Below are 24410 nucleotides of genomic sequence, written 5' to 3'. Positions count from 1 at the left end.
GAGCAGGAGGAGGAGGCGCGGGAGAGGTGAGAGCAGAGGGAGGGAGAGGAGAGGGGAGAGGCAGCCACCACCTCGGTGCCACTTACCGCCAGTCGTCCTCTACCTGAACCCCGATGGACTGGAATTTGGTAGCGGGACTGGGCTCCTCGTTTGGCACTGGCTGAATGCAGTCAACCTTATTGAAGGACAACGACAGCCACGGCACGGGGACAAAGACAAAAATAAAAAAACAAACACCACACTTGCTGCTGAAATTCACATTAGTGGGACGACGCAAACGGACGAGCGGACAGACGCACACGAGGCATGCGGACACTGCACGTGGGCCCGAGGCCGGACCAGGTGAAGCCGGGCACTGCTCATTCGCGCGGAGGCGGGAGGGCAGGCGGGCAGGAGGTGGGATGGGGTGGAGAGGACCGCCTTTCCCTACTCTGAGGAGGGTGCCATCACATCGATCGCTTTGGGTCCGTTGTCCTCCGAGAGGTGGGAACCGTTCCTTCTAGTCCTCTCCTTTACACGCATCAGAGAGAAGAAAAAAAAAAAAAGGACAACGAAAGAGAAAGAAAACACACACACACAAAGCCACAGCCGTTATCTGGTGTAGTTGAAGCCGGGCTGTCTCGAGGCAGAGGTCACTCCCCCAACCCTGCAGCTGAAGGGCAGGCTGGGGGCGCCACACGAGGGGCAAACCTTGGGCAGCAGTTCTGGATTTGAAAGCTGTCACCAAGGCCACAGCCGGCCCAGTCCCTGGGCCCTACGGGACGCCATCCCTGGGCCTTGATCACACTCAGCTAAGGTTACCTTCAGCACCAAGTGGGCCGGGGGGGCAGTAGGACCAGGGCCACGCGCAAGGCCTGCACTCTCTCTCTATACCAGGGATGCTCTGGGCCTACCTTTCATTCCTGGGACAGAGGTATGTGGCCACAGAGTAGCCAGGCCAGCCCCCCCATCACCCCTCATGAATGAGGGAGAACCCACGTTTGAGCAATTTGAGGAACTAAGGGATGGGACGAGGGTTGCTGGGACTGTCACTGGAAATTGGAAGCTCTGGTCTCTTGGCTTCACAGAGGCTAGAGAGGCTTCCTGGGACGGGGCTGAGTGCCTGGCACCTCCCCACCATGGAGGGTGTAACTGCATGTCTTCTTCAGCTATAGCCAGCTCAGGGGACGTGGCATCACTGGCTCCCAGGAACTGCTTGGAGAGCTTGGATGGGGGTGGGGTGATCCGACAGGGAGAAGCCTAGATGGGCCCGAGAGCCAGAGTTCGCAGCCCTGTGTGAGCCTCTGAGTGAAAGAATCAGGGTGAGTCTAACTCTCCCTCGGGTCTTCTGTAAAGATGAGAGCGTCTGGTTTGGCCAAAGAGAGGGTGGGGCTGCCCAACCAAGACTAGGCTGTTTTCTGTACCCCTCAGAATCCCTCCAGAGTGACGTGCAAGCCAGGGGCTGAACTTCTTACGAAGGAGACCAGAAAACAAGTCTCCCGGCCAACTTTCTTGTGTCCGTGGCGAAACTGTAGCCCAGAGCTGCCTAAACTCTGCCTCCCCAAGAAGCAAGTGCAAGCATCTGGCCAGTGAGCCATCTCTGGTCCATTCAGCCCTCCTTAGAGTCCCATGTTCCTTCTGTAATTCTGGTGCTTTGTCGTGCACTTGGCCAGGGGTGGCCGGGGAAACGGAGAGCCTGTCTGATCTAAGCCACCATGCACGCCACCTGGATGTCCTTGATCGCCATTTGGGTTAGGAGGGGCTCTGCCATCCCCAAGCTCTCAGCCCACTGTAGCTGCCCTCCCCACGCCCCACCCCCGCCCGGAGCGTGCTTTACTTAATTAAGGACGTAGCACAGCTCTTGAAAGTCGCCAGGCGGGGCCCAGGTTTCCCCTGCTCAGCTCACAGCACAAGTACTGCTATGAGATCATGCTACCGCGCAGCAGTGCGGGGGAAGCTAGCGCACCCGGCCCTGCTGTGCTCTGCGGTCACGAGTGCGCTGTGAGCCCGGCTTCCCGAGGCATCTCCTGGCTTTGGCCCCTCGGTCCCAGGGAATTATCTGCCTGGATCGTTTCTTGCGGAGGGAGGCGTCAGGACCAACGTCCCACTTCTCAATCTGTTGTGGGCCTGGCACCTTGAGCAACCTACCTGTCCCCAAGGCCTGAGAAGGCTCTGGGCAAAGTCCCCCTGGAGCAACCCCCAAGGCTCCAGGGCCCTGGGTCCTGGTCCCCCCGGCCCTTGGCGTCTATGCTCCACGCTGCTCCCACCACCAGGCAGGGCTGCAGCCTCCGCACCTGAGCTGACCTTGGATCAGAGAACTGTCGGGCCAGTCCTGTCTCCCACATGTCGGCTGGCAGGGCAAAGGGTGGAGTGAACAGACAGACAAAGGACAGGCAAACAGTGGACAGGAGATGGCTGGCTGAGTGTAACTACATTCACCGGGACAACCCATCGCTGGAGCGGGGACACGTGCCCACAGCTGCACGGCCCACACCACGTTCGGGCGACCTCGAGGAAGGCATGGCTTATGGGTGGAATTTGGTTTGGCCACTTGGGGCCGACCCCCCAAAACAGACAAACCACCGTGACCCAGGAGACCTAGTGGGCCTCCGCCAGATGTAATTACACGCAGGCAGGTGCGCGGTGCAGGCCGAGGACAGAGTGCGAAAGGGGCCCCTACTTGTATTCCTATAGATGACAGTTTCCTTTTGGGGATGGCCTCGGGGTGGGATTCAGAGCTGGTCAGCGTCCCTTGTTCGCTCTTCAGAGCTGCATGTTTTGGGGGTGGCTCGGGGGCCTCGGGGGCTGGGGTAACACCGCCCCGTGTCACGCTGGGTGGGCGGGTACTGCTGTCCAGGCTGTCCGAGGAGTTGCTCAGGCCAGACTGGCTCGTCACTTCGCTCTTGTGGTCCTGGCTGTCCAGGTAGGTGTCCTGGGCAGACTCGGTGCTGCTCTGGACTGTGACAGAGATGAACGGCTTTGACGTGGTGCGTGGAGGGACCGGTGGCGGGGTCTTCTTATACGCCACTAGGCATGATGAACCTGCAGATGGGTGAGAGGAAGGCAGGGGAGGGGTGAAGCCGCCAGCCCTCTGGAGTCCCTTTCAGGGCTGAGGCCCCACCTGACCCGACCCTAGCTCTGGCCTCGGTGAGGATTTCTGGAGGAGAATGGGGGTCAGACACAGCCATGACCAAGACAGACAGACCTGAGCCCTGCCCATCCTCATGCTGAGCCAAGGTCAAGTCTAGTGGGGGATGCCCACAGGGAACAACACCACCCTCCGCCTCTTAGTCCCACACAAAGGGATTATCCAGCTGGGGCAAACATGGTGACAGCAGAGGTGTGGTCAGGACAGTTCAAGAATGGTTAACCTCACCTGTCCTCAAGTGCAGAGACCTGCCACCCCCCTTCTCGGTCTTTCCTTCCTGCTCTACCTTCCCTCCCCTCGCTGCTCCGCTGCCGGAGGCCCCCTCCCTGTCTGGTCAAAGACCAGCGCATCCTTCAGGGCTCAGTTATCCTTCCCCACAGGGTGCCATTCCCACCCTACCACCCCACCTCATTATGTGAAAACCCCACACACCAGTCTGCCTCCCCCAAGACTTCATCGCACCCAGTCAGGCTCTCTATTTCCAGCAAGACTCAGGGAACTAAGACCTGCCCTGGGTGGGAAGTAGGGTCTCAGAGTCCCGTTCCGGTCCTGGCCCAGGGCTGGCTCCACTTTCGGTCTGAAACAGGAGACGCTGGTCAACTAGCAGAAGCTACTTCCTCTGAGGGGTGGGGTCACATCCAGTGGCTTTTCTTGGCATCTTAACTCCAACTGTCCGTTCCCCAGTGAGGACGGAAACAGCCTCTACCAAGGTGAGGCCCACAGGGAGCAAAAGCCAGAGGAGGGGCTTTAAGCCTGGCCTTCAAGGGGCTGCCAATCAAGGTGATGGTGACGGCCCAGTGGGAACCCTCGAAACGAGGCTCAGAGCCACCAGGGCCGTGGACAAGGCACAGGAGAACCCATTCATCTGCCCCATGAGACATCACTGTGCAAACACCAGAATGGCCAAAATGAGAAACGGCGACAACACCAAATGCTGCTGAGGATGTGGGAAAATGGAATCACTCGCACATGGCTGGTGGGAGTGTAAAATGATACAACCACCTGGAAAACAATCTGGCAGTTTCTTTTAAAATCAAACATGCAAATATCATACAACCCAATAACCACACTCTTGGGCATCTAGCCCACAGAAATGATAACACGTTCACAAAAAACTTAGCCATGTATGTTCAAGGCAACTGTATGTGATATAGGCCTAAACTGGAAACAACCCGGAAGTCCTTCAATGGGTGAGCAGCTGTGGTGCACCCAGACCATGGGAGACCACTCAGCAACCGAGAGAAAGGAACCACTGATGTAAGCAACCACTTGGGTGAATCTCAAGTGAATCATGCCTCGTGAAAAAGCTATCTCAAAAGTTACAGAGCACGTGATTCTATTTATAAAACATTACTGAAATGACCTAATTACAGAGATGGGAACAGATGTGCGGAGACTAGGGGGAGAAAGTGAGGAAGAGGCTGGAGTGACTTGGTTATAAAAGGGTGACAGGGAAGACCCCAGCATGTGCTCACTGGTGGGAGCTGTGTATCTTGGCCGTGCCGATGGACACAGGCACCTGCACTTGTGATGAAAGCAGTGGATGAAATGCACCACAGGTGATACAAGTGAAGACGGCGGAATCTGAGTAAGACCGCCGGGCTGTATCTGTGTCAGTATTCCGGCTATGACAGCAGACTACAGGTCTGCAAGATTTTATCACTGAAGGAAACCGGGTAACGGGTACCAGGATCCTTCTGTATTATTTCCTGCCAGTGTATGCAAATTACCACTGCCTAAAAAGAAAAAGCCGACTCACTGGAAAAGACCCTGATGCTGGGAGGGATTGGGGGCAGGAGGAGAAGGGGACGACAGAGGATGAGATGGCTGGATGGCATCACCGACTCGATGGACGTGAGTTTGAGCAAACTCCAGGAGATGGTGAAGGACAGGGAAGCCTGGTGTGCTGCAGTCCATGTGGACATAAAGAGTTAGACACGACTGAGTGACCAAACAACAACAAAAATAAAAAATGCAATTTAGACAGTCCGCCTGTTCACCTGACAGACACGTGTACTAGGCCAGGCCCATACTGGGGACTAGGAAAGCCAGGGGCCCTCCTCAGCAGAGCGACAGCCGAGTGCCTCAACAACAACAGAGGCCACCCCAGGAAAGCCCCGGAGCCAGGAGCCACGTCTCGTGCCCGCCCCAGGTGACTCTGCTCCGGGAGCTTTCAGTCCCTTCTCTGTTCAGAATTCCCCAGCCCTGCTTGGGGAGCCCCTCAGACACACACACCTGCTACATCACTGAGGTCAGACAGCCCAGGGCCAGCGCAGCTCTGACTGCTTTCTCGTTCTGAGGGAGACAGGCCTAGGGGTGAGCCAAAAGTTTACCACTCCCCAGCCCCTGGTGGGAGACTGGACTGGTTCTCAGACCAGGCCCGGGGCAGTCTCCCTCAAGAGCTGACACAGAGAGCAGCCTGTTGAAGCCCACGACCAGCAGAGCCCGGACTCACCAGGGATTTCATGATTCATTTGTTTGGTTGGCCTGAAAGTTCCAAGGAAGCTTCAGTGGAGTTTTCTTCCCCAGATCAGGAGGAAACCTCAATCTGCTCAAAATGCTTAAAGGGGGACACGTCCCTAAGAACATCTCCCTAAAGGGGGTGGCAGTGAGCGTGAGGACCCAGAATTGGGCTCTAAGCCTAGCTGAGGCCCTGTGATCACAGGCGAGGTCCTTGTCCCCCACCTGTGCTGTCGGCTGACACTGGCCTGAAGGAGTCAATCTGTGCGGGGACGTGCCCCACCCAGGACACTATGGGACCGTCCACAGTTGAGGGCCTGTACAGAGGGCTGACCCTCCAGTCTCTGTCAGGGTGTGTAGGCCGGAGTCCTGCTGATGTACTCACTCATTAGAGAGAGAGAGAAAGTGAACTAGGGAGGCCAGGCCAGATAGCCAGGTGTGGTAAAAGAAAAGTGAACTTACCTTGGATTCTCTACGTCTCTAGGGGCACAGGTGACAGTCAGACAAGTGGTGTGACTAATGGAGTGGGTTTTGAGCCTTGGGGCCTCTGTGGGTGGGAGGCAGCACTCATTGTGAGCACTGTACCCACCCAGGGCAGGAGGATGGGGCCTGACTCTAAGGAACAGCCCTCATTTCACAGGCATGAAATGCCAAGAAATACAGGCCAACACCTCCGCAGCCCCTTCCAGCATCCAGATGCAGCCAGCCTGTGTTCTCAACTCCTGCACTTCCTCCCACCTCGGGGCTTTTACACATGCTGTCCCTTCTGCCTGGAAGGCTTCTCTCAGCTCCTCAGGTTTCAGGGGTCACTTCCTCCCTGAGGCCTCCCCTGACTGCTCCCTAATCTCGCGTCTCTCAGGATCTCCATCAGAGTACCTGCCACATTTGTCATCGCTCATCTCAGCATTTACTCGCCAGTGGTTACAGGCCTGACGTGGATGGGGGACTCTGTCTGTCTTGGCACAGCAGGTCGTATCCCAGGCCCATGGTGATGTCTCAAGCACAGAAAGCTCTCAATAAGTATTCGCTGAATAAGAAAAAGAACCTCACCACTACAAAAAAGCCCTCGGGTGCTGAAAATCAGGATTTAGCCACAGTGAAGGCTTCCGGCACTTTAGAACCTGAGGTTCTAGTCCCATCCCAACTCTGGAGCCCATTCTTCTTGGTCCCACTTTCCCATGCTGACAGCCTCACCTCCCGCCCTCCCACCCCCTCAGCATGCCCCTTCAAGCTTCAGAGAGCCCTCCCACCCTTTCCCAAACATGCCACACTCTTCATGCACCGAAGCCCTCTTGCACATGCATCATCTCAGGCAAAACCCCTCTGCACATCCTCCATGTTTCCTGCCCTCCGGCCCAGCCCTCCACCCCCAGCCCTTTCTGGCCCAGGCAGTCTGACCCTCTCCTCTGGAGCACTCAGGCCCATGGCCAAGTCTCCGACTGAGTGTGTGTCCCATGCATGTGGGCAGCTGGGCCCCAGTCCAGAGGGTGCACAACCATCATTTGCTAATGAACTTTAGAGGAAGCAAATGCCCCGAGCCCCAAGATGTTGGCACCGGCCAGGATGTGACTGCGGCCCTCCCTGCCCCGTGTGGAGACGTTCTGTGCGCCACACTTGACACCGGCGTGGTGAGTGGGGCCAACTCTGTGTCCATTCACTCTGGAAAGCTTTCAGACCTGCCCTGGGAAGCGTGGAGATCGCTCCAGGATGACTAGCTCCTCCAGCTGGTTCTTGTGTGTGTTTTTAAAGATTCTGAGAGAAGTGTCTACTGAGCCCTAGCACTGTCTGCGCACTGCACTGCTGAGCCCTGGGGGCCGCGTGCCTCCCTGCCCTCTCCTCGGCCCGGCCGGTCCCTCACGCCCAGGATCAGACAGAAGCCGGCTGTGCGAGGCCACCTGCCCCCGACCCCAGACATCCAGCCCAGTCTCCCCACCCCACTCTGCACAAGCCCTTGCTTCTTCTGAGAAGGGGCCCCCTTTGTCTCATTACTGCCTTCTGCACCAAGGTTTTACCCAGCAAACTCTCAGCTTGGAATAAATTTGCTTCTGCACGTTGTTTTTTTTTTTTTTTCATGTCAAGATACAGAAGATGGCCAATCAGAGTTCAGGTGCTCAGAGGAGTGGCTGTGGTTCCCTAGCAACCTCAGGATGCTAGCCCCCCTGCAAGTGCTTTGGAGGCCCAGCCTGGCCCTCAGGTCTGCTGGTGCCCAGGAGCCGAGCAGGAAGCAGCCTTAACAATGTGGGAGCCACGGCCATAGGCTCTGCAGAAGAGCCAGTGGACCCACCCGAGACCCTGTGCAAACGGAGCTGACCTCAAATCCAGACCTCTAAACTCCCTTGCTGGCTCTGCCAGGCTCCAGGGAGGACTTGTTGGAGGAAGGGCTGACTGAGAACCTGTAAGATCCCTCTTTGTCTCATGCAACGGGTCAACACGCAGCTAAACTGGGCGGCTCACTTGCTATGGTAAAAACAGAAGTCAAGGCTCCCCACCCACTCGGCCTCCAATTCCTCTTTCTTCCCTGTCTCCCTCCCCAAAGCACAGGATGCTGGGAGAAAATCCCAGGAACAGACTGGCCTCTGAGATCCACTTTCCTGTTGACGGCCCGCATGCTCCCTGCTCTTCCCTCCCTGTGCCAGGCTGGAACCACCTCCCTCACTGCTCCTTAGAAGAACATCATCAAACGTTAATTTCAAACACCAGCAAGAGGGACTGGCGGCACTTCTCCCCCCAATATCTTCCTGGAGACCGAGTGCACACAGCCAGGTGCTTCCTAACTGCCTCCCCATCCTTCCCTTCTCTCTTGATCGAGAGCCAGCGCCCACAGACACCCCACACTGCTGCTCCCTGGCCCTCCGGCCTCCTCCTTACCTTTCGAATCCCTCTTTCATGCTGATCAATGGGCCACTTAAGGAATCCAATCACACCCCTGCTTTGAAACTTTTCAGTGGTGCCACCAGCCACCCAGTGGAATTGGAACAAACCCTTCAGTTGTGGGGGAGGGGGGCGGGAGGTGGCCTCAAGGCCTCCAGAACCTACACTGGCCTCCCACCCCTAAGTGCACAGGAGCCAAGAGGTTACCAAGGTGACACTCTGGGGAAGATAAAGCCACAAAGCTCAGGGAGTCCCAGCCCTGTCCAGAGGGGACGCGCTCAGGACACACTCCTGTTGGTGTTGGTTCCAACACTAACCGCAGACCTCACTGAGCGAGTGCTCCATCTACACCCAGCCCTCATTATTAACAAGTCTGTAACGCAAGTTTGCCTACACGCTAAGACTCATCTGTAACCTTTAAATCAACACTCGTGGGGCTTTTGTGGCCACTGGCAGAGCCTGACAGTTCGAATCGCCCCACACGCAGGTTCCCAGCTGACACTGAACAGGGCGACACTGTCCTTCTGTTTCAGCTCATACTGTAAACAAGCCTCCTTTTCCTGGTCTCCTTGATGCTGCACTTCCACATTTTTGTGTGTTTTTTGTTGCTGGTGGTGATTTCTCAGTTTGAAATGGCCTCAAGTATAGTGCCGAAGTGCTGTCCAGTGCTGTTAAGTGCAGGAAGGCTGTGATGTGCCTTATGGAGAAACCATCTGTGTCAGACAAGCTTCGTTCAGGCATGAGTTACAGTGTTACTGGCCGAATTCCACGTTGATACATCAACAATATACTAAATAGGTGTCTTTAACACAGTCGCACCCCACTCCAGTACTCTTGCCTGGAATATCCCATGGACGGAGGAGCCTGGTGGGCTGCAATCCATGGGGTCGCTAAGAGTCAGACATGACTTCACTTTCACTTTTCACTTTCATGCACTGGAGAAGGAAATGGCAACCCACTCCAGTGTTCTTGCTTGGAGAATCCCAGGGACGGGGGAGCCTGGTGGTCTGCCATCTATGGGGTTGCACAGAGTCGGACACGACTGAAGCGACTTAGCAGCAGCAGCAGACTTTATTTTTCTGGGCTCCAAAATCACCGCAGATGGTGACTGCAGCCATGAAATTAAAAGACGCTTACTCCTTGGAAGAAAAGTTATGACCAACCTAGATAGCATATTGAAAAGCAGACATTACTCTGCCAACAAAGGTCCGTCTAGTCAAGGCTATGGTTTTTCCAGTGGTCATGTATGGATGTGAGAGTTGGAGAATTGATGCTTTTGAACTGTGGTGTTGGAGAAGACTCTTGAGAGTCCCTTGGACTGCAAAGAGATCCAGCCAGTCCATCCAGCCAGATCCAGATCAGTCCAGCTGATCTGGAGGAGATCAGCCCTGGGATTTCTTTGGAAGGAATGATGCTAAAGCTGAAACTCCAGTACTTTGGCCACCTCATGCGAAGAGTTGAAAAGACTCTGATGCTGGGAGGGATCGGGGGCAGGAGGAGAAGGGGACAACAGAAGTTGAGATGGCTGGATGGCATCACTGACTCGATGGACATGAGTCTGAGTGAACTCTGGGAGTTGGTGATGGACAGGGAGGCCTGGCGTGCTGCGATTCGTGGGGTCGCAAAGAGTCGGACACGACTGAGCAACTGAACTGAAGCCTTGGTGTTTTCTGTTGGCAGCTGGTGGACATGCAAGGACTCTGCATTTCCCATTGGAACAATAGTTCAGGATCGCTAATTCAGTGTCTGTGAGACATTATATGTGTAAGCACTGTGAATAATGAGCATGGATTGGACTTTGGCCAAACGAATCCTCAGAACAGGTATGCAAGGTAGGTCTGTCGTTGCCCCATTTTCCAGGTGGGGCTCAGAGAAGTGGGGAGGCTTGGTGGAGCTCACCTTCTAGCCAGGTGGTACTGGGGCCAGGGCTTGAACCCAGGCTGCCTGAAGTCTGACCGCTGCCCGATGCCCCGGCTACTGCACCAACTCGATGAGGGTCACATGGAGGCAACAGCCTTGAGCACGTCAACTGCTTTGCCCAGAAAGTGGGGTGTGACACCCCAAGTGCTCTGAGTGGGATCCAAAAAGCTGGCAGATATGGAGATGCCTTGTAATCCTGGGGTGGCCCCTGCAACTCCAGTCACCATGGTTTCTGGATGAAGGAGAGACTGATCACCTTCTGAGGGATGGCTGGAAGACATTAAGGTTGACTGGGTCTGGCAGGACTGACCAGAGTCACTGAAGGGAAGGAAAGGCAGGGTTTTTAGGTGGAGGGGTACTCTGAGCAGAGGAGCAGGGCAGAAGAGCTCAAGGCGTGGGCAGACAGATTCGAGCAGGGCCTGGCTTGGCGAAGTGGTAATTCAGCTGGTGAAGGGGAGCCAGGGGGCCCAAGAGAGGGGTGCCGCCTCTCGGACAGGGTCCTTGGTTTCCTGGGGCTGCCCAGACAATGGGAACAGTGCAACCTTCTTGCCCAGAGAATCCCTCACAGTCCCTCTAAATGGGCCTGCAGTTGGAGGATTCCACAGCACGCAGACATGACTGCAGCTGGAAGCACGTTATCGCCTCCTATCTCCAAGGCCTGGCACACGAGGCAGCCCTGTGTCAGGCGCCAAGGCCATCCCAAGTCCAGAGTGTCCAGATGAACCTGCGCCTCCCTCCTTCACATCGGCCTTGTTTTCCTGGAGAGGGGACCCCCTGCACTCAGCTACACACTCTGGGAGCCTGGGGAGTCCTACCCCCTCTTCCCCGGCCTCCCCCACAAAAGCACATGTCACAGAGCCAGGTTTCTCTCCATCCCATCAGCCCGGTCCAGGCTTCCACTTCCTACCCTCCTGCCGCCCTGCTTTGTCAGTGGCCCAACTCACCCAGAACCACTCTCCAGACAGTGACCCGAGGAGTTACTTAAAAGTACAAACTAGATTACTGCCTCCCTTTTCTAAAGTTCTGCCAAGGCTCCCCATTCTATAACGTTGCCTACTTTGGCCTGCAACGGGCACTGCCCCTTCTCCACGCTCAGCTCCTGCACGTCCCCCTTGCTCCTTCCGTTCCAGTCACGCTGCTGTTCTGCAAACACTGCAAGTGTGTGCTCACATTAGGGCCTCTGAACCTGCTACTCCCTGTCTGTGATGCTCCCACCCCCATCTCTGCACACCTACTCCTTAACCTGCTCTCATCACTGCTGCCCACTCAGGTCTTGGCTCAGGGGTCATATCCTTGATGGATCCTCCCTGACCACCCTTGTCTACAGCGGCTATTCTTGTTCTGAGGACCTCGTTGGTTTTATCAGGCACTCATCCACCTACTGGTTCACTAGTCTTCTGTCCCTCTCCCCAAACAGATACACATCCTGGGTATCTAACACAGCTTCCTGAGAGTGTGTATGTGTTAGTCACTCAGTCGTGTCTGACTCTTTGTTATCTCAGCCTGCCAGGCTCCTCTGTCCGTGGGATTCTCCAGGCAAGAATCCTGGAGTGGGTTGCCATTTCCTTCTCCAGAGGATCTTCCTGACCTAGGGATTGAACCCGGGTCTCCTGCATTGCAGGCAGACACTTTACAGACTAACCCTGAATATTTTATAGAATTAAAATGCTTTCCTAGGACCAAGCCCAATACAGGGCTGGGCTCAGTAAATATTTATTGAATGATTGAACAAACCTGTTTGACAGCTGGATAGACTGAGGCTCAGGGAAGAATAATTTACTCCTGACTTGGAGCTGTAATCTAATGCCCAGGGCAAACACTCTGAAAAACTCCCTGTGAATTGGTACAGACACTATGGATAATAATATGGTGGTCTCCTAAAAAACTAAAAATAAGAGCTACCGTATGACCCTGCAATACCACTCCTGGGCATACATGCCCTGAAAGGATACATGCACCTCAGAGTTCACCGGAGCACTGTTTGCAACAGCCACGGACGGCACTGAAGCAACCTGCATGTCCACTGACAGAGGACAAGAAGACGTGGCGCATACATACAATGGGATATTACACAGCTATTAAAAAGAACGAAATAATGTCATTTGCAGCAACATACACAGACCTAGAGATTTTCACAGCGAGTGAAGTGAGTCATTCAGACAGAGAAGGAGAGATATTGCATGATATCCCTTACAGGCAGAATCTAAAAAGAAAATGATAAAAATGAACTTATTTACAAAACAGAAACAGACTCAGACGTAGAGAATGAACTTAGGGCTGCCAAGGGGTAGGGATAGAGGGAAGGGATAGTTAGTGAGTTTGGGACAGACATGTACACACTGCTATATTTAAAACAGATAACCAACAAGAACCTACTGTATAGCACACGGAACTTTGCTCATGTTATGTGGCAGCCTGGATGGGAGGGGAGTTTGGGGGAGAAGGGATACATGTGCATGTATGGCCGAGTCCCTTCACTGTTCACCAGAAACTATCAAAACATTGTTAATCAATACAATATAAATTGTATTCCCCATACAATATCCCAATATAAATTGTATTCCCAAAAACTATATCCCAATACAAAATAAAAAGTTTAAAAAAAATAAAAAACAAAGAGGAAAGATCCCTTTAGGTCAGCCCTCAACACACACACACACACACACACACACACACACACACACACTACCCGAGTGCAATCTGGTGGGAGGTAAAGCCTGGAGCAATTCTGTTTGAAGTTCAGCAATGGAGCTGTGCTTCAAGCAATGTCTTCCAGGCAAGGCCTGTCTTATGTACAGATTTAAAAGGATCATGACTGAGTGAGTACTGGGGCAGATACTACTTTATTCCAGACACAGGCCTGGGAGGGGAGATAATCATCACTGACGTTTTACAGATTCGAGAACAGACTTTTAGCTTTCTAGAGTGGCTGTGGGGCTTCCCTGGTGACTCAGTGGTAAAGAATCTGCCTGCCAGTGCACGAGACTTGGGATCGATCCCTGGTCCAGGAAGATGCCACGTGCCTCGGAGCAACTAAGCCAGTGTGCCGCAACTACTACTCAGCCTGTATTCTAGAGCCTGGGAACTGCCACTACTGAGCCCGTGTGCTTCAGCGGCGGAAGCCCAAGGGCCTAGAGGCTCTGCTCTGTAACAAGAGAAGCCGTGAGGAGAAGCCCATGCACCGCAATGAAGAGCAGCCCCCACTCACCGCAACCAGAGAAAAGCCCTCGAAGCAGCAAAGACCCAACACAGCCGTAAATAAATAAAAATTATTAAAAAGGAAAAAAGAGTGGCTGTGTAGAAAAGTCTGCTCTGTGAGACCGTGGTGGGCCGTATACTCTGCACAGGGTCTAATCCCTTAGTTTTCCCAGCTAAGTGGGTTGGCCTTGAATGGGCATCAGAAGTTTAAATGTCTATGGGACACCAGGCCTCTAATGCCTCTGGCCCCTGGCTGTCAGGTGGAGACATGGGTGAGTGAAGCCAGAAATATCTGGACTTAAAAAAAAAAAAATAAAACCTCAAGATTAACAAATGGAGTTAGTTAATCCAAAGTTTAAAAAAAAAAAAAACACACCACTGTGCTGGCACACGCCCACCTGCTAACATGGCCCATGGCACAGACCTCCCCGCTCCTTCCGGAACCCCAGCTCCTCTCCCCTACACCCCAGGAAGCCGGTCCCCAAGAACCTCCTGCAAAGGCAGGAGACCCTTGGGAACTTTGAAATGGAGGCAGCAGGAGGCCCCTCTGGCACTATGTCAGGTCTGCTGGGCGAAAGCAGAGAAACCTCTTCTGGTGGCAGGCCAGGTCTGGTTGCAGGCTCATGGCACCAGGGCACAGGGAACGGGAGAGCCCTACCAGGAACACAAATGGCTGCCCCCTCTTCAAGGCCCTGGAGCAGCTGCCTGGGAGGGACCTGCTCGGTTGCTGGGGCGACAGCCTTGGTGCCCTCCAGAGACAGCTGCTCCTTAGAAAGCCCTGCTCACATCCCCGTTGGGCTCAAGGTCTGAGGTGGTTCTGTCCTGACACGTTCTGGCCGGAGGGGCTGGAGGATGGGGTTAAGCAATGCCCTCCAGATAGACCCACAGTTCAGGTTAGCTGGTTCTCTGAGGACAGCGAGCTGCCAGTCAGATGACTCACAAGCTCCAGGGCATCTCCCCAGACGGAGGGCTGGCCATGAACTGGCCTAGCATGAAAAGATGTAACTGTATCAGATCATCAATTCCTCACCAGGCCCATCGTTCCCACTTCAAAGAGGAAGACAGTGAGGCTCAGAGAGTAGCGAACAGCCCCAAGTCAGGTGGCCAGGATCTGAGCTCCGGCTTTCTGGTTCCAGAGCCGGCACTCGTAGCTGCTGCTTCACCACCCTGCCCAGGGCTGGAGGCAGGTGCCACTCAGCCAGGCCTGCAAGATCTTGGCCAGGCCAGTTCCCCAGTAAGGACCCTAGTCTTGGTCCTCACACAAGGTCTGGCAATATCCTCTGAGTGGGTTAGCTGGCGGTGCCTCTGGCTCTGCTGCCCCTGGACAAGAGCCCCAGCATATGGACGAAAAAGGTGCCCTGCTCTGCCTGTGATCATGGCCACCCAGCGCCCTTCTCCCCTGGATGTGCAGTCCTGGACACTCTGACCCTTCACCAGAAAACACCAGAACCCCTGATACAGGTTTCCCAGTCGCTCAGGACTTTCCCAGCTTGGCTAAATCTCACTACAGCCTCAAAGCAGAGACCAGAGACGTGAGGCCACCTGTCCCAGGTCACACAGCTGGTTGACGGGGTACTGTGACTGGAACGAGGATGTGAAACTCTCAAATTCCAGGGTCTGAGGAGATAGTAATTCCAGTGATTCTCAAGCCAGATTCTGGGGACCCCCAAGAGGGCCTGGGGAGGCTGGTTGACTCCCAGCCAGGGCCCTTGGAGGGGCTCCATTTTCCTTTTCCCCTCCATGTGGGGGAGAAATACCATTTCCCCATGTGGTATTTTGAGCTCCACCAGACTAATTCAACCTCTTCATAGTACAAATGAGGAGACTGAGGGTCAGAAAGGCAAATGCGCTCCCTGAAGAGTAGGTACCAGAGCAATGACCTCGCCTGGGGCTCTAAGTGTGGTGTTCCCCATGCCCCCCGCCCCCCACCCTGCCTCCCAGCCTGGAGACCACCGGCTCCAGACATTCAGGGAGGCACCCACCTGTGGCCGAGCCCTACCTCATCCAGCCCCTAACCAGCATGTTGTTTCTCAAAAAACATTTCTACCATTACAGCAACTGCATCCAGTCAGCAACCTATCAGGCAACATTCACCCCTTACCACCCGTTCTGTGATGGAATCTCCTGCAAGCATCCTTTTATTTCTCCCTGGAGACCTGCCTGCAGAGTTGGCTCTGCCAGAAGCTCTGCTGAGGCCCCTGCCCTACCCCACAGGACACCTTATTACCACCAAAACTGGGAATCCAAGCTTTAAAGAGATGCCAGTGGTTACTGAATCATGATTTTTCTCGTACATTAAAGCTATAAACTCTAGTAAGGAGGTGCTGACAAGTAGAAGATGGCCCGTTACAGGGCCACTATGGCTCCAGCCCAATGCAAAAACTTGACGTGGACAGCCCCTGCCTGGCCTGGCGGAGGAGTAGGGGGTGGAGGATCCAAGATTTGGCTTTTCAAATACTGACTTGTCAAATGCTGGCTCTAGCATGTGAACCTCACTGTGGCCTTTCCAAAACTCTAAGGTCCCAGGAGCCCAGCCTGGGAAGTGCCAGTTAAAAGAAAGAGCCTCTAAAACCATCCTCACTCCTGGAGGGCTGACGTCAAACCCTGGTAACGGGTCACAAAAAGCCTGGCTTTTGACAAGCTGTCACAGGACCCTGTGTCCAGTGTGCAAAGCCAGACACTACCAGGCCCTGTGCACCTCGATTGCTGGCCTCTTTCATCATTCTGAATGACCAAGCGAATCCCGGAATAGAAAGACGGTGTTAATAGGCTTATTCACTGCGCCTGGAGTGACAGGTGGCCTATCGGGTGACAGAATCTGGAGCCAAGAACCCTGGGTGGCCGAGAGACAAGATGAGATGAACGGTGCAGCAGTGAATGGGGAAAACCGTGAGTTCAGCTCAGGTCAGCTCAGGCCGGCCGCCTTCCATGGTGCCAGGCCTGGGGACAGGGACACAGGAAGGGAGAGGGCCTGGTCCTCAGAGCTTATATTAAGGTCCTCAGTTCAGGATCCCAAGTTAGACAATTACACAAAGCAGCAGACACGTGGGAAAATGCCTCAGTGACTCTGGTGGATCACAGACACGGTCTGAGGCTATACCACCAGAGGAAGGTGCAGGACCAGGGAGGGGGCAGCCCCAGGGGGCTCCTGGGTAAAGCAGTGGGGACTGTTGGTGACTGTGGACAGGGGCGTTGCCAAATTGGAGCCTGATGAGAAGGGGACAATTTGCACTGGGGAGAAGTTTCTAATCCATCCTCCTGTTATGACAAGTGAGGCCACACGTTGGCCCGTGGTGGGCACCAGGGACCCAGGATGCGTAGTCCTTGACCTCAGGAAACTCACAATAAAGTAAAGCTCCACCGACTGGGCGCAGCCACGTGGAGTACTGCAGGAGAAAGCCTGGGACTGACTGAACAGCAAGAAAAAGTATTAGTCGCTCAGTCATGTCCAATTCTTTACCACCCCATGGACTGTAGCCCACCAGGCTCCTTTGTCCATGGAGTTCTCCAGGCAAGAATACTGGAGTGGGTTGCTATTTCCTACTCCAGGGGATCTTCCAGACTCAGGGATTAAACCTGGGTCTCCTGCATTGCATGCAGATGCTTTACCATCTGAGCCACCAGGGAAGCCCTAGCTGCCAGGGAACAAGAGTTACCGCAACTGACTAGTGACTTGTGTCACAGATCTACCACAGATGGGGTATGACACGCGTGCACCAAGAGCCGTGCCCAGTCTAACACGACGGGTCGGGGGGCTTTGAGAGATTGGAGTAGGAGCCTGGAAAAGTCTTCAAATACCTAGGAGACTGTCACATACACACATGGTCCCGGTCATCACAGTGCAACCAAAGGGGGGGCACGAAGGTGGGGCTCCAGGGGGAGCAGATGTTGCTCCATCCTAAGGAGGGGTTTCTAAGGGGCAAAGCTGCTTGGGAGGCAGTCAACTAGGCTGGACCCAGGCACAATGAATGCAGGGAGGGACTCACGCTCCCACAGGTGTGGCCTCTAAGATGCCTCCCAGGCCTGAGATGTTTGCTCTTTCTTTGCTTCCCTACTTCACACTCAGTTCTCGATGTGACATCAGACATCTTTTGTGTGTGCATGACATTCATTGTTCAATTCTGTTTTGGCCTCCAGAGAATTGGTTCTAACAATCAGAGGAGGGGGAGGAGAATGTTCAGATGGCCAAGCTGCAGAGGAAATAAGGAAGGACTACCTCTAAGACAGCACAGTCAGGGCTGGACCTGGACTTCCTCTGGACAGTCTGGCAGCACAGAGCTCCTAACTGTGACGGGAAACCCCCTCCTGAGAACATGAGAGCGGCTGGCACTGGCTATCCTGGCTCTTGCCTCCCCCCATACTTGCTGCTGAGTTGGGGGAAGCCTGTAGGTCGGGAGGCCCTGAGTGTGAGCACCATTCTGCACTGACTCATGGTATGACTAAGGCTCCCACTGGTAAGAAGGGAAGGATACGGGCTCGCCCTGTTCACTGCCCTAGGACTGCCACAAGATTCATCTTCCCACAGATGGGAAAGGGCTTGGCAGGTGAGGAACCATCATTACAACTGCCTGTGTGTGTGTTAGCCGCTCAGCTGTGTCCAACTCTTTGCGATCCCGTGGATTGCAGTCTGCCAGGCTCCACTGTCCATGGGATTCTCCAGGCAAGAGTACTGGAGTGGGTTGCCATTTCCTTCTCCATACAACTGCCTGAGGGGCCTGTATATCGGAGCCAGGGGCCCTCAGGGCAGCTGTCTGACCCCAGGCCCTCCAAGCATTCGAGGGCCCAGAAGCTGGGGGTTTCTGGCCTGGGGTAGAAGCAAGGTGTCCTGTCCCTCCACGGGGCAGGCTCAGGAAAATTCAGGGCCCTGAGGACCCCAGCTGCCTGCCCATCCCCCAGGCCACGCCTGTATGGCTGTGTTAATATTTTAGGGTAGTGACCTCTGGTGACACTGCCTTGCCAAGCACCCCTCTAACTCCTCTCTGCCCCCCTCTCCATGCCAACCCCACATGTTCTCAGTGTCCAGGCCTCTGCATGGCTGCTCCCTGCCTGAACCACCCCTCCTGCACCCTACTGCCTCCCCCCGTTCCGGTCTACTCCGAGCATTCCTCGCTCTGAGACTTCCCTGACTGTCCTCCCACCCCGGCCCGGTGCCCCTCAGTGGGTCACCCACCGGGGTTTAGAGACGTCACAGGCCTCTGCCATCACACTGTTTCACAGATTTGCTTACTTTTCTCCTTCTCCCTTTAGATTCTGAGTCCCCGGAAGGCAAGGACCGCGTGCTTCCCATGTCCGTGGCACCCAGGAGGGGTCCCCCCAGAGAATGCCTGCTGCCACTCACGAGGCGGGATCCTCTGACTTCACCCCCAAAGCAGCGCAGGGCTGCAGGGCCTTCCCCCTCACACCACCATGCCCTTCTCTACTCGATGTTTCTCCCGACCGCCTCTAAAAGCACAATATGGCGACACTTGGGAAGATCTCTTTGAAAGAACACGTACCCAAGGGAAGGTCAGCAGCTTCCAAACCCCATGCACAGAACCCTGCCCTTGCAATGGCACAGTGTGAGACCCCCCGTAAGGACTGGTTGAATATTAGCGACTAATAGTCATAGGTACCGGTGTTTTTGCCTGCTCAGGCATTGGCGGCTATGGCCCTGCCGCTGTCCGAGGTCCTTTTGATCCCCACAAGGAGATGTCTCCACCATTGCCCTTTGTGCGGCTGAGGAAATGGAGGCTCAGAGAGGCTGAGGGATTTGCTCGGCATCACACAGCAAGCTATCTACTAAGGGAGGGAAAACCTTCCAGGTTTCAGTCTCCAGAAAACCAACCTTCACAGCATCTGGTCGCACAACAAAAATACAAGTTTGCTGGCAAGGAGACTGACAACACATATTCCTATAGAGCTTAGAAGTCACCGCAGAAAGTCTGGTCTCCCCTTTCTGCTGGCAGACTCCGGCTAGCATTTACTTTTTTAATATAAATTTATTTATTTTAATTGAAGGCTAATTACTTTACAATATTGTATTGATTTTGCCATCAACATGAATCCGCCACGGGTGTACATGTGTTCCCCATTCTGAACCCCACTCCCACCTCCCTCCCTGTACCATACCTCTGGGTCATCCCAGTGCACCAGCCGCAAGCACCCTGTATCATGCATCGAACCAGGACTAGCAATTCATTTCATATATGATATACATGTTTCAATGCCATTCTCCCAAATCATCCACCCTCTCCCTCTCCCACAGAGTCCAAAAGAGTGTTCTATACATCTGTGTCTCTTGTGCTGTCTCGCATATAGGGTTATCATTACCATCTTTCTAAACTCCATATATATGCGATAGTATACTGTATTGGTGGAGAAGGCAATGGCACCCCACTCCAGTACCCTTGCCTGGAAAATCCCATGGATGGAGGAGCCTGGTTTAATTTTATACAGACCTCAAGCCCGAGCCAGCATTCTGAAGAGCACCTGGAGAAAGTGGACTTGACCTTGACCTTGACCTTACCTTCCACCCCTCTGGAGCTGCTCTGCCCGATGTTTTGCAAGCATTACCTATCACCCACCTCCCCCAGGCTTTGGGCTGTCCTGCCAGGCCCTTTTCTGCTCTCACAAAGAGACCTGTGACATCACTTACCCCTCAAATGGTCCCTTCCCCTCCTAGGACTGATCCTGATCTATAAAGGCTGGGCACGGCACTAGGCGGGGATGGCACAGTTTCCACTGGGTGTGCTGCTTCTGGTTGATTATAGCACCTGCCTGTGTTAAGAAGGATCCTGAAGCTGTGCCCAGGCTCCACACAGCCACCGCGGGCGTGGGAACCAAGGCTGCCTCTGGGGAGACAGCCCTCCTGGGACATAAGCAGCCTTTTAAAAATTCTGCTGGAACCCAGCCACATAAAGCTGAGGGCTGCAGTGTGCATTAACTTGGAGAGTTAACCCAAAGAGTTTGTTATTCAGACACCACCTACTCCTCCTTTCAAATATACCTCCTTAAAATGGGCCAGTGCATGAGGTACCCGGCCACAGAAACAGAAAGTAGAGGTGCGATTTGCAGGGGCTGGAGGAGGAGGGAACGGGTACAGAGTCTCAGCTCTGCAAAGATAAAAAGAGATGGAGGGCAGTGATAGCTGTACAAGACGTGAACCGTACTTCATACTACTGAACTGTGCACTTAAAAACAGCTTCAGCGGTACCGTTTTATGTATACTTAACCACAATTTAAAAAAAAATAGGCTAGTGAGAGTCCACTGAGGAATCCTCTACAAATGAGCCCCAGTCATCACACTGATTTTTCACCAAAATCCAGAAGTCACAAATAAAATGTTTAAAGCTACTTTAAGCATGACTTTTCTGATCTGACTTAAATGTATTTATGAGCAGGGGCTGACTAATAATCTGAGACTATTTCCTGAGATTCAGGAAACAGAAATTTTAAAAGGTGGGGGGAACACCAGAATTCAAATAGGGCTTCCCTGGTGGTGCAGTGGATTAAGACTCCATCTGCCAATGCAGGGGACATAGATTTGATCACTGGTCTCGGAAGATCCCACTTGCTGTGGAGCAACTAAGCCCGTGCACCACAACTACTGAGCCTGCGCTCTAGAGCCGGGGAGCCACAACTACTGAGCCCTCAAACCTAGAGCGTGTGCTCCGCAACCGCAGTGGGGAGCCCACACACTGCAACGAAAAGCCGTCCCCACCTGCTCCAGCTAGAGAATGCCTGAGCTAAGCAATGAAGAACCAGTGCAGACAAAATTAAATAATAAACAAAATTTTAAAAATGCAAATAGAAAATTAAAAAGACTGGAGGTCTACAAGGGTAGAGATGGATGTGTTAGTATCAGAACCTTGGAAAGGAGATAGAAGGAAGGTAAATGTGGAGGTTAAAAAATTAAAAACTCGGGACTTCCCTAATGGTCCAATGGTTAAGAACCCACCTGGCAATGCAGGGGATGCAGGTTGGATCCCTGGCCTGGGAACCAAGATCCCACATGCCACAGAGCAATAAGCCTGTGTGCCAGAACTCCTGAAGCCTGTGCATTCCAGAGTCCACGCACCACAACTAAAGGGTCTGTGTGCTGCAACTAAGACTCAACGCAAATAAATATTTTTTAAAATAAAAAAAGAACTATAAATATATAACAGTATAGAAAAGTTAAAAAGTCACTTTAATCCCAGTGCCCTAACACAATCACTATGACATCATTCTACACAAAAACTTTTAAACTGGGCTTCCCCAATGGCTCAGTGGGTAAAGAATCTGCCTGCAATGCAGGGGATGCAAGAGACGTGGGTTTGATCCCTGGGTCAGGAATATCCCTGGAAGAGGAAATGGCAACAACCCACTCCAGTATTTTTGCCTGAAAAATCCCACAGAGGAGCCTGGCAGGCTGCCATTCAAAGGATCGCTAAGAGTTGGGTACGACTGATCATGAGCCATTTTGGAATGGCAATCTGGCTAAAAAGCAGCAGAAACTTCTGCTTTGGCCTTCTTAAACAAAAGCAGTTGGCAGAAAAGAAAGAGTAGTGAATCAGGATTTCAAATCTTGGTTAAGCTGTGTGACTCCAGTTAAGTCACTTGACCTCTCTGTTCCATCACTTCTAAGAACGTAGTACTAACTGCAACCCACCTCCCTCAGCAAGGGAAGCAACAGGGCTCTGCACTGCTGAAGCAGTATGTGAAAGGGCGTTAGCAGTAAGCAGGGAGTGCTGAAGAAGCTTTTCTTGATGACTAATGATCAGTATGGAAACTTGATGATGACAGTGATGATGATGTAAGTATTTGGAAGCTCTGATGATACTTAACCAGACTCACCAAGCCCAGCCACCCGGCCCTGACCTTGCAGACCCTTTCAGACCGGAACCTGTCCCAGTTCCCTCCATACACCAAACGCCTTACACCTCAGGATCTTGCCCCTTGCAGTTCCCAATCTGCCCTGGCCTGCCTCCTTCCCATCCTCCACCCCACTTTCCCTGAGGTGCCTCCCCCATCCTCTTTCTCAGCAACTATGTTTCCTTCAGGGCTCTGATCTCAATTATACAGTATCCTGTGCATGGGTACTTGCTCAGATGGGATCTCCAAGCTCCCTGAGGAAAGAGACCAAGTTTGTCTTGTTCCCTCTTCTTCCCCTGGCTCAGCGCCTGGCATGAATGGCCGATTGTTTGGAAAGGGGCGTGGAGGTGGGGGCGGGGAGGAGCTGGCTGGGATGAACCCAAGTCCTCCTCCCCTGGATTGTTCCCACACACTGCTGCGCGTGCCCCCTCTGAGGAAACTGCTGTGGTACAGTAGCGCTGGCTGCCCTGCCTTCATAGGTACTGTCGGACAAGCCCAGTTCCTCCCACCCTGCAGGCTGACACCTCCTGACTGCTACCACTCCCTGTGCTGGGCCGACAGCACCTCATGCAGCCTGGGAAGGCAAGAATGCTCCAGGAGAGCCTGGATCTTGTACTGTATTCACAACACATAAGAGCAGACTCCTCAACACAGCCTGAGGAAGCAAACTGCCCAATGGAGTGATGACCATGCCGAAATAAACCCTGGCTGAGTGCCTGGTGGACTCTGACGGCCCTGAGCAGGCTTCTCTAGCCTGACTCAGATCCCCAGGCCCCTGGACAACCAGCCCCTGCCTTCTCTCTCCTACCCTAGGCACCCTCACCTAAAAATCTCCATCCACTTAGAGTTTGCCCAGCTTTTGAGGTCCTCTCTAAAGCCTGCCTTGATTGGCTTCATCTTCCCCATCAGAGCCCCACACTCGACAAAGAGCCATCAGATGACCAACTCCTCTCCAAATACCAGGTGCATCTGAACTTTTTCAGGCATGGGACAGGGATGGTCTTTAAATATTCCAAATCTTCTCTGGATATCAATAAGACCAGGGCTAACATTTCTTAAGTGCTCCCACTGTGCCCGGCACCGAGCTGAGTGCTTTACACACATACATACACACACACTCACTCTCATCCTCACACTGTGACTCGTGTGATATCAGTATTATCACCTCTATTTTGCAGATGAAGAAACTGAGGCCCAGAGAGGTTAAGCAACTTGCCAAAGCCTCACAGCTCCAGGCAGCAGTCTAGGATCTGGATCCTGGCAGTATGACTCCAGATCTATGCTCTTAGCTAACGGGCTGCACGGCCCCTGGCATGTGGGCTTCGGGATACGGCTGGGCTTTGTAAGCGCCCGGTTCTGCCTCCCATGGGAGCAGCACGGTCCAGTGTGGATCGTCAGTGCAGTCGCTCAGCCACAACGTCCAGGTCACCTACTGTGTGCTCAGTGTGTGCCCCCCGGAGCAGACTTGAACCAACATGGCTCTGTGCCTGGGGACCTTGGGATTGTGCAGAGGAGGGGAAGAGAGGTGGACAAAAATTCCTATTTGTTGAAGCAACCAAATTGTTACCATATCTGCTTTGGCAAGGCTGAGAGTTTCCTTAGAAAAAGCACAGAGAAACAGGAACTTGAGACCCCAGGTAGTCAGGCAACAGTTCATCTCTGAAACACACGGGCGAACCCAAAGCGTGTTAGAACTTTATCACTAGCTCCCGAGGGACCAAGATCGATTTGGCTGAACGGCAGAGCTAGAAGGATCTAGCTCCTGCCAAGAAACAAATGGGGAACCTGAGATCCAGGGGCTTGTCGGAGGCCACCTATCAACTCCTGGAGAAGCGCGGCTCCTGCTCTCCACACCCCATCCTCTCTAAGCCTCTGGGGCTGGAAACACAATCAGGACAAAAGGCTTTCAGGCCATCTGGGTCCTTGAAACCGCCAGGGGGTAAGGTAAGTGCCCACAGGGACTGAAAGTTTAAAAGCTTTCTCAGTGGAGACGGGCGCTAGC

At 53.6% G+C, this 24410-nt stretch overlaps 1 protein-coding gene across 12 annotated transcripts in view; it reads right to left on the bottom strand.

The window, feature by feature from the left end:
• The window catches only part of DLGAP4 (DLG associated protein 4), a 201913-nt gene that overhangs the window by 31215 nt on the left and 146288 nt on the right, over positions 1–24410 (bottom strand). For 6 of the 12 annotated variants that reach the window (XM_010811462.3, XM_010811463.3, XM_059893034.1 and 3 more), the window contains 2 exons: positions 2660–3021; positions 87–175 (listed from right to left, as the gene is read on the bottom strand). In XM_010811462.3, the coding sequence (XP_010809764.1) occupies positions 87–175; positions 2660–3021 (451 nt within the window). Of the gene's footprint in view, positions 1–86; positions 176–430; positions 511–2659; positions 3022–3559; positions 3705–20081; positions 24372–24410 lie in introns of those variants that run through there. The other 6 variants (XM_059893035.1, XM_059893037.1, XM_025000605.2 and 3 more) reach the window with 5 other exon arrangements.

Source organism: Bos taurus, chromosome 13 (genome assembly GCF_002263795.3).
Source record: "Bos taurus isolate L1 Dominette 01449 registration number 42190680 breed Hereford chromosome 13, ARS-UCD2.0, whole genome shotgun sequence".
NCBI lineage: Eukaryota > Metazoa > Chordata > Mammalia > Artiodactyla > Bovidae > Bos > Bos taurus.
Note: the sequence above shows the minus strand (reverse complement) of the source record. Positions and strands in the feature narration are given on the sequence as shown.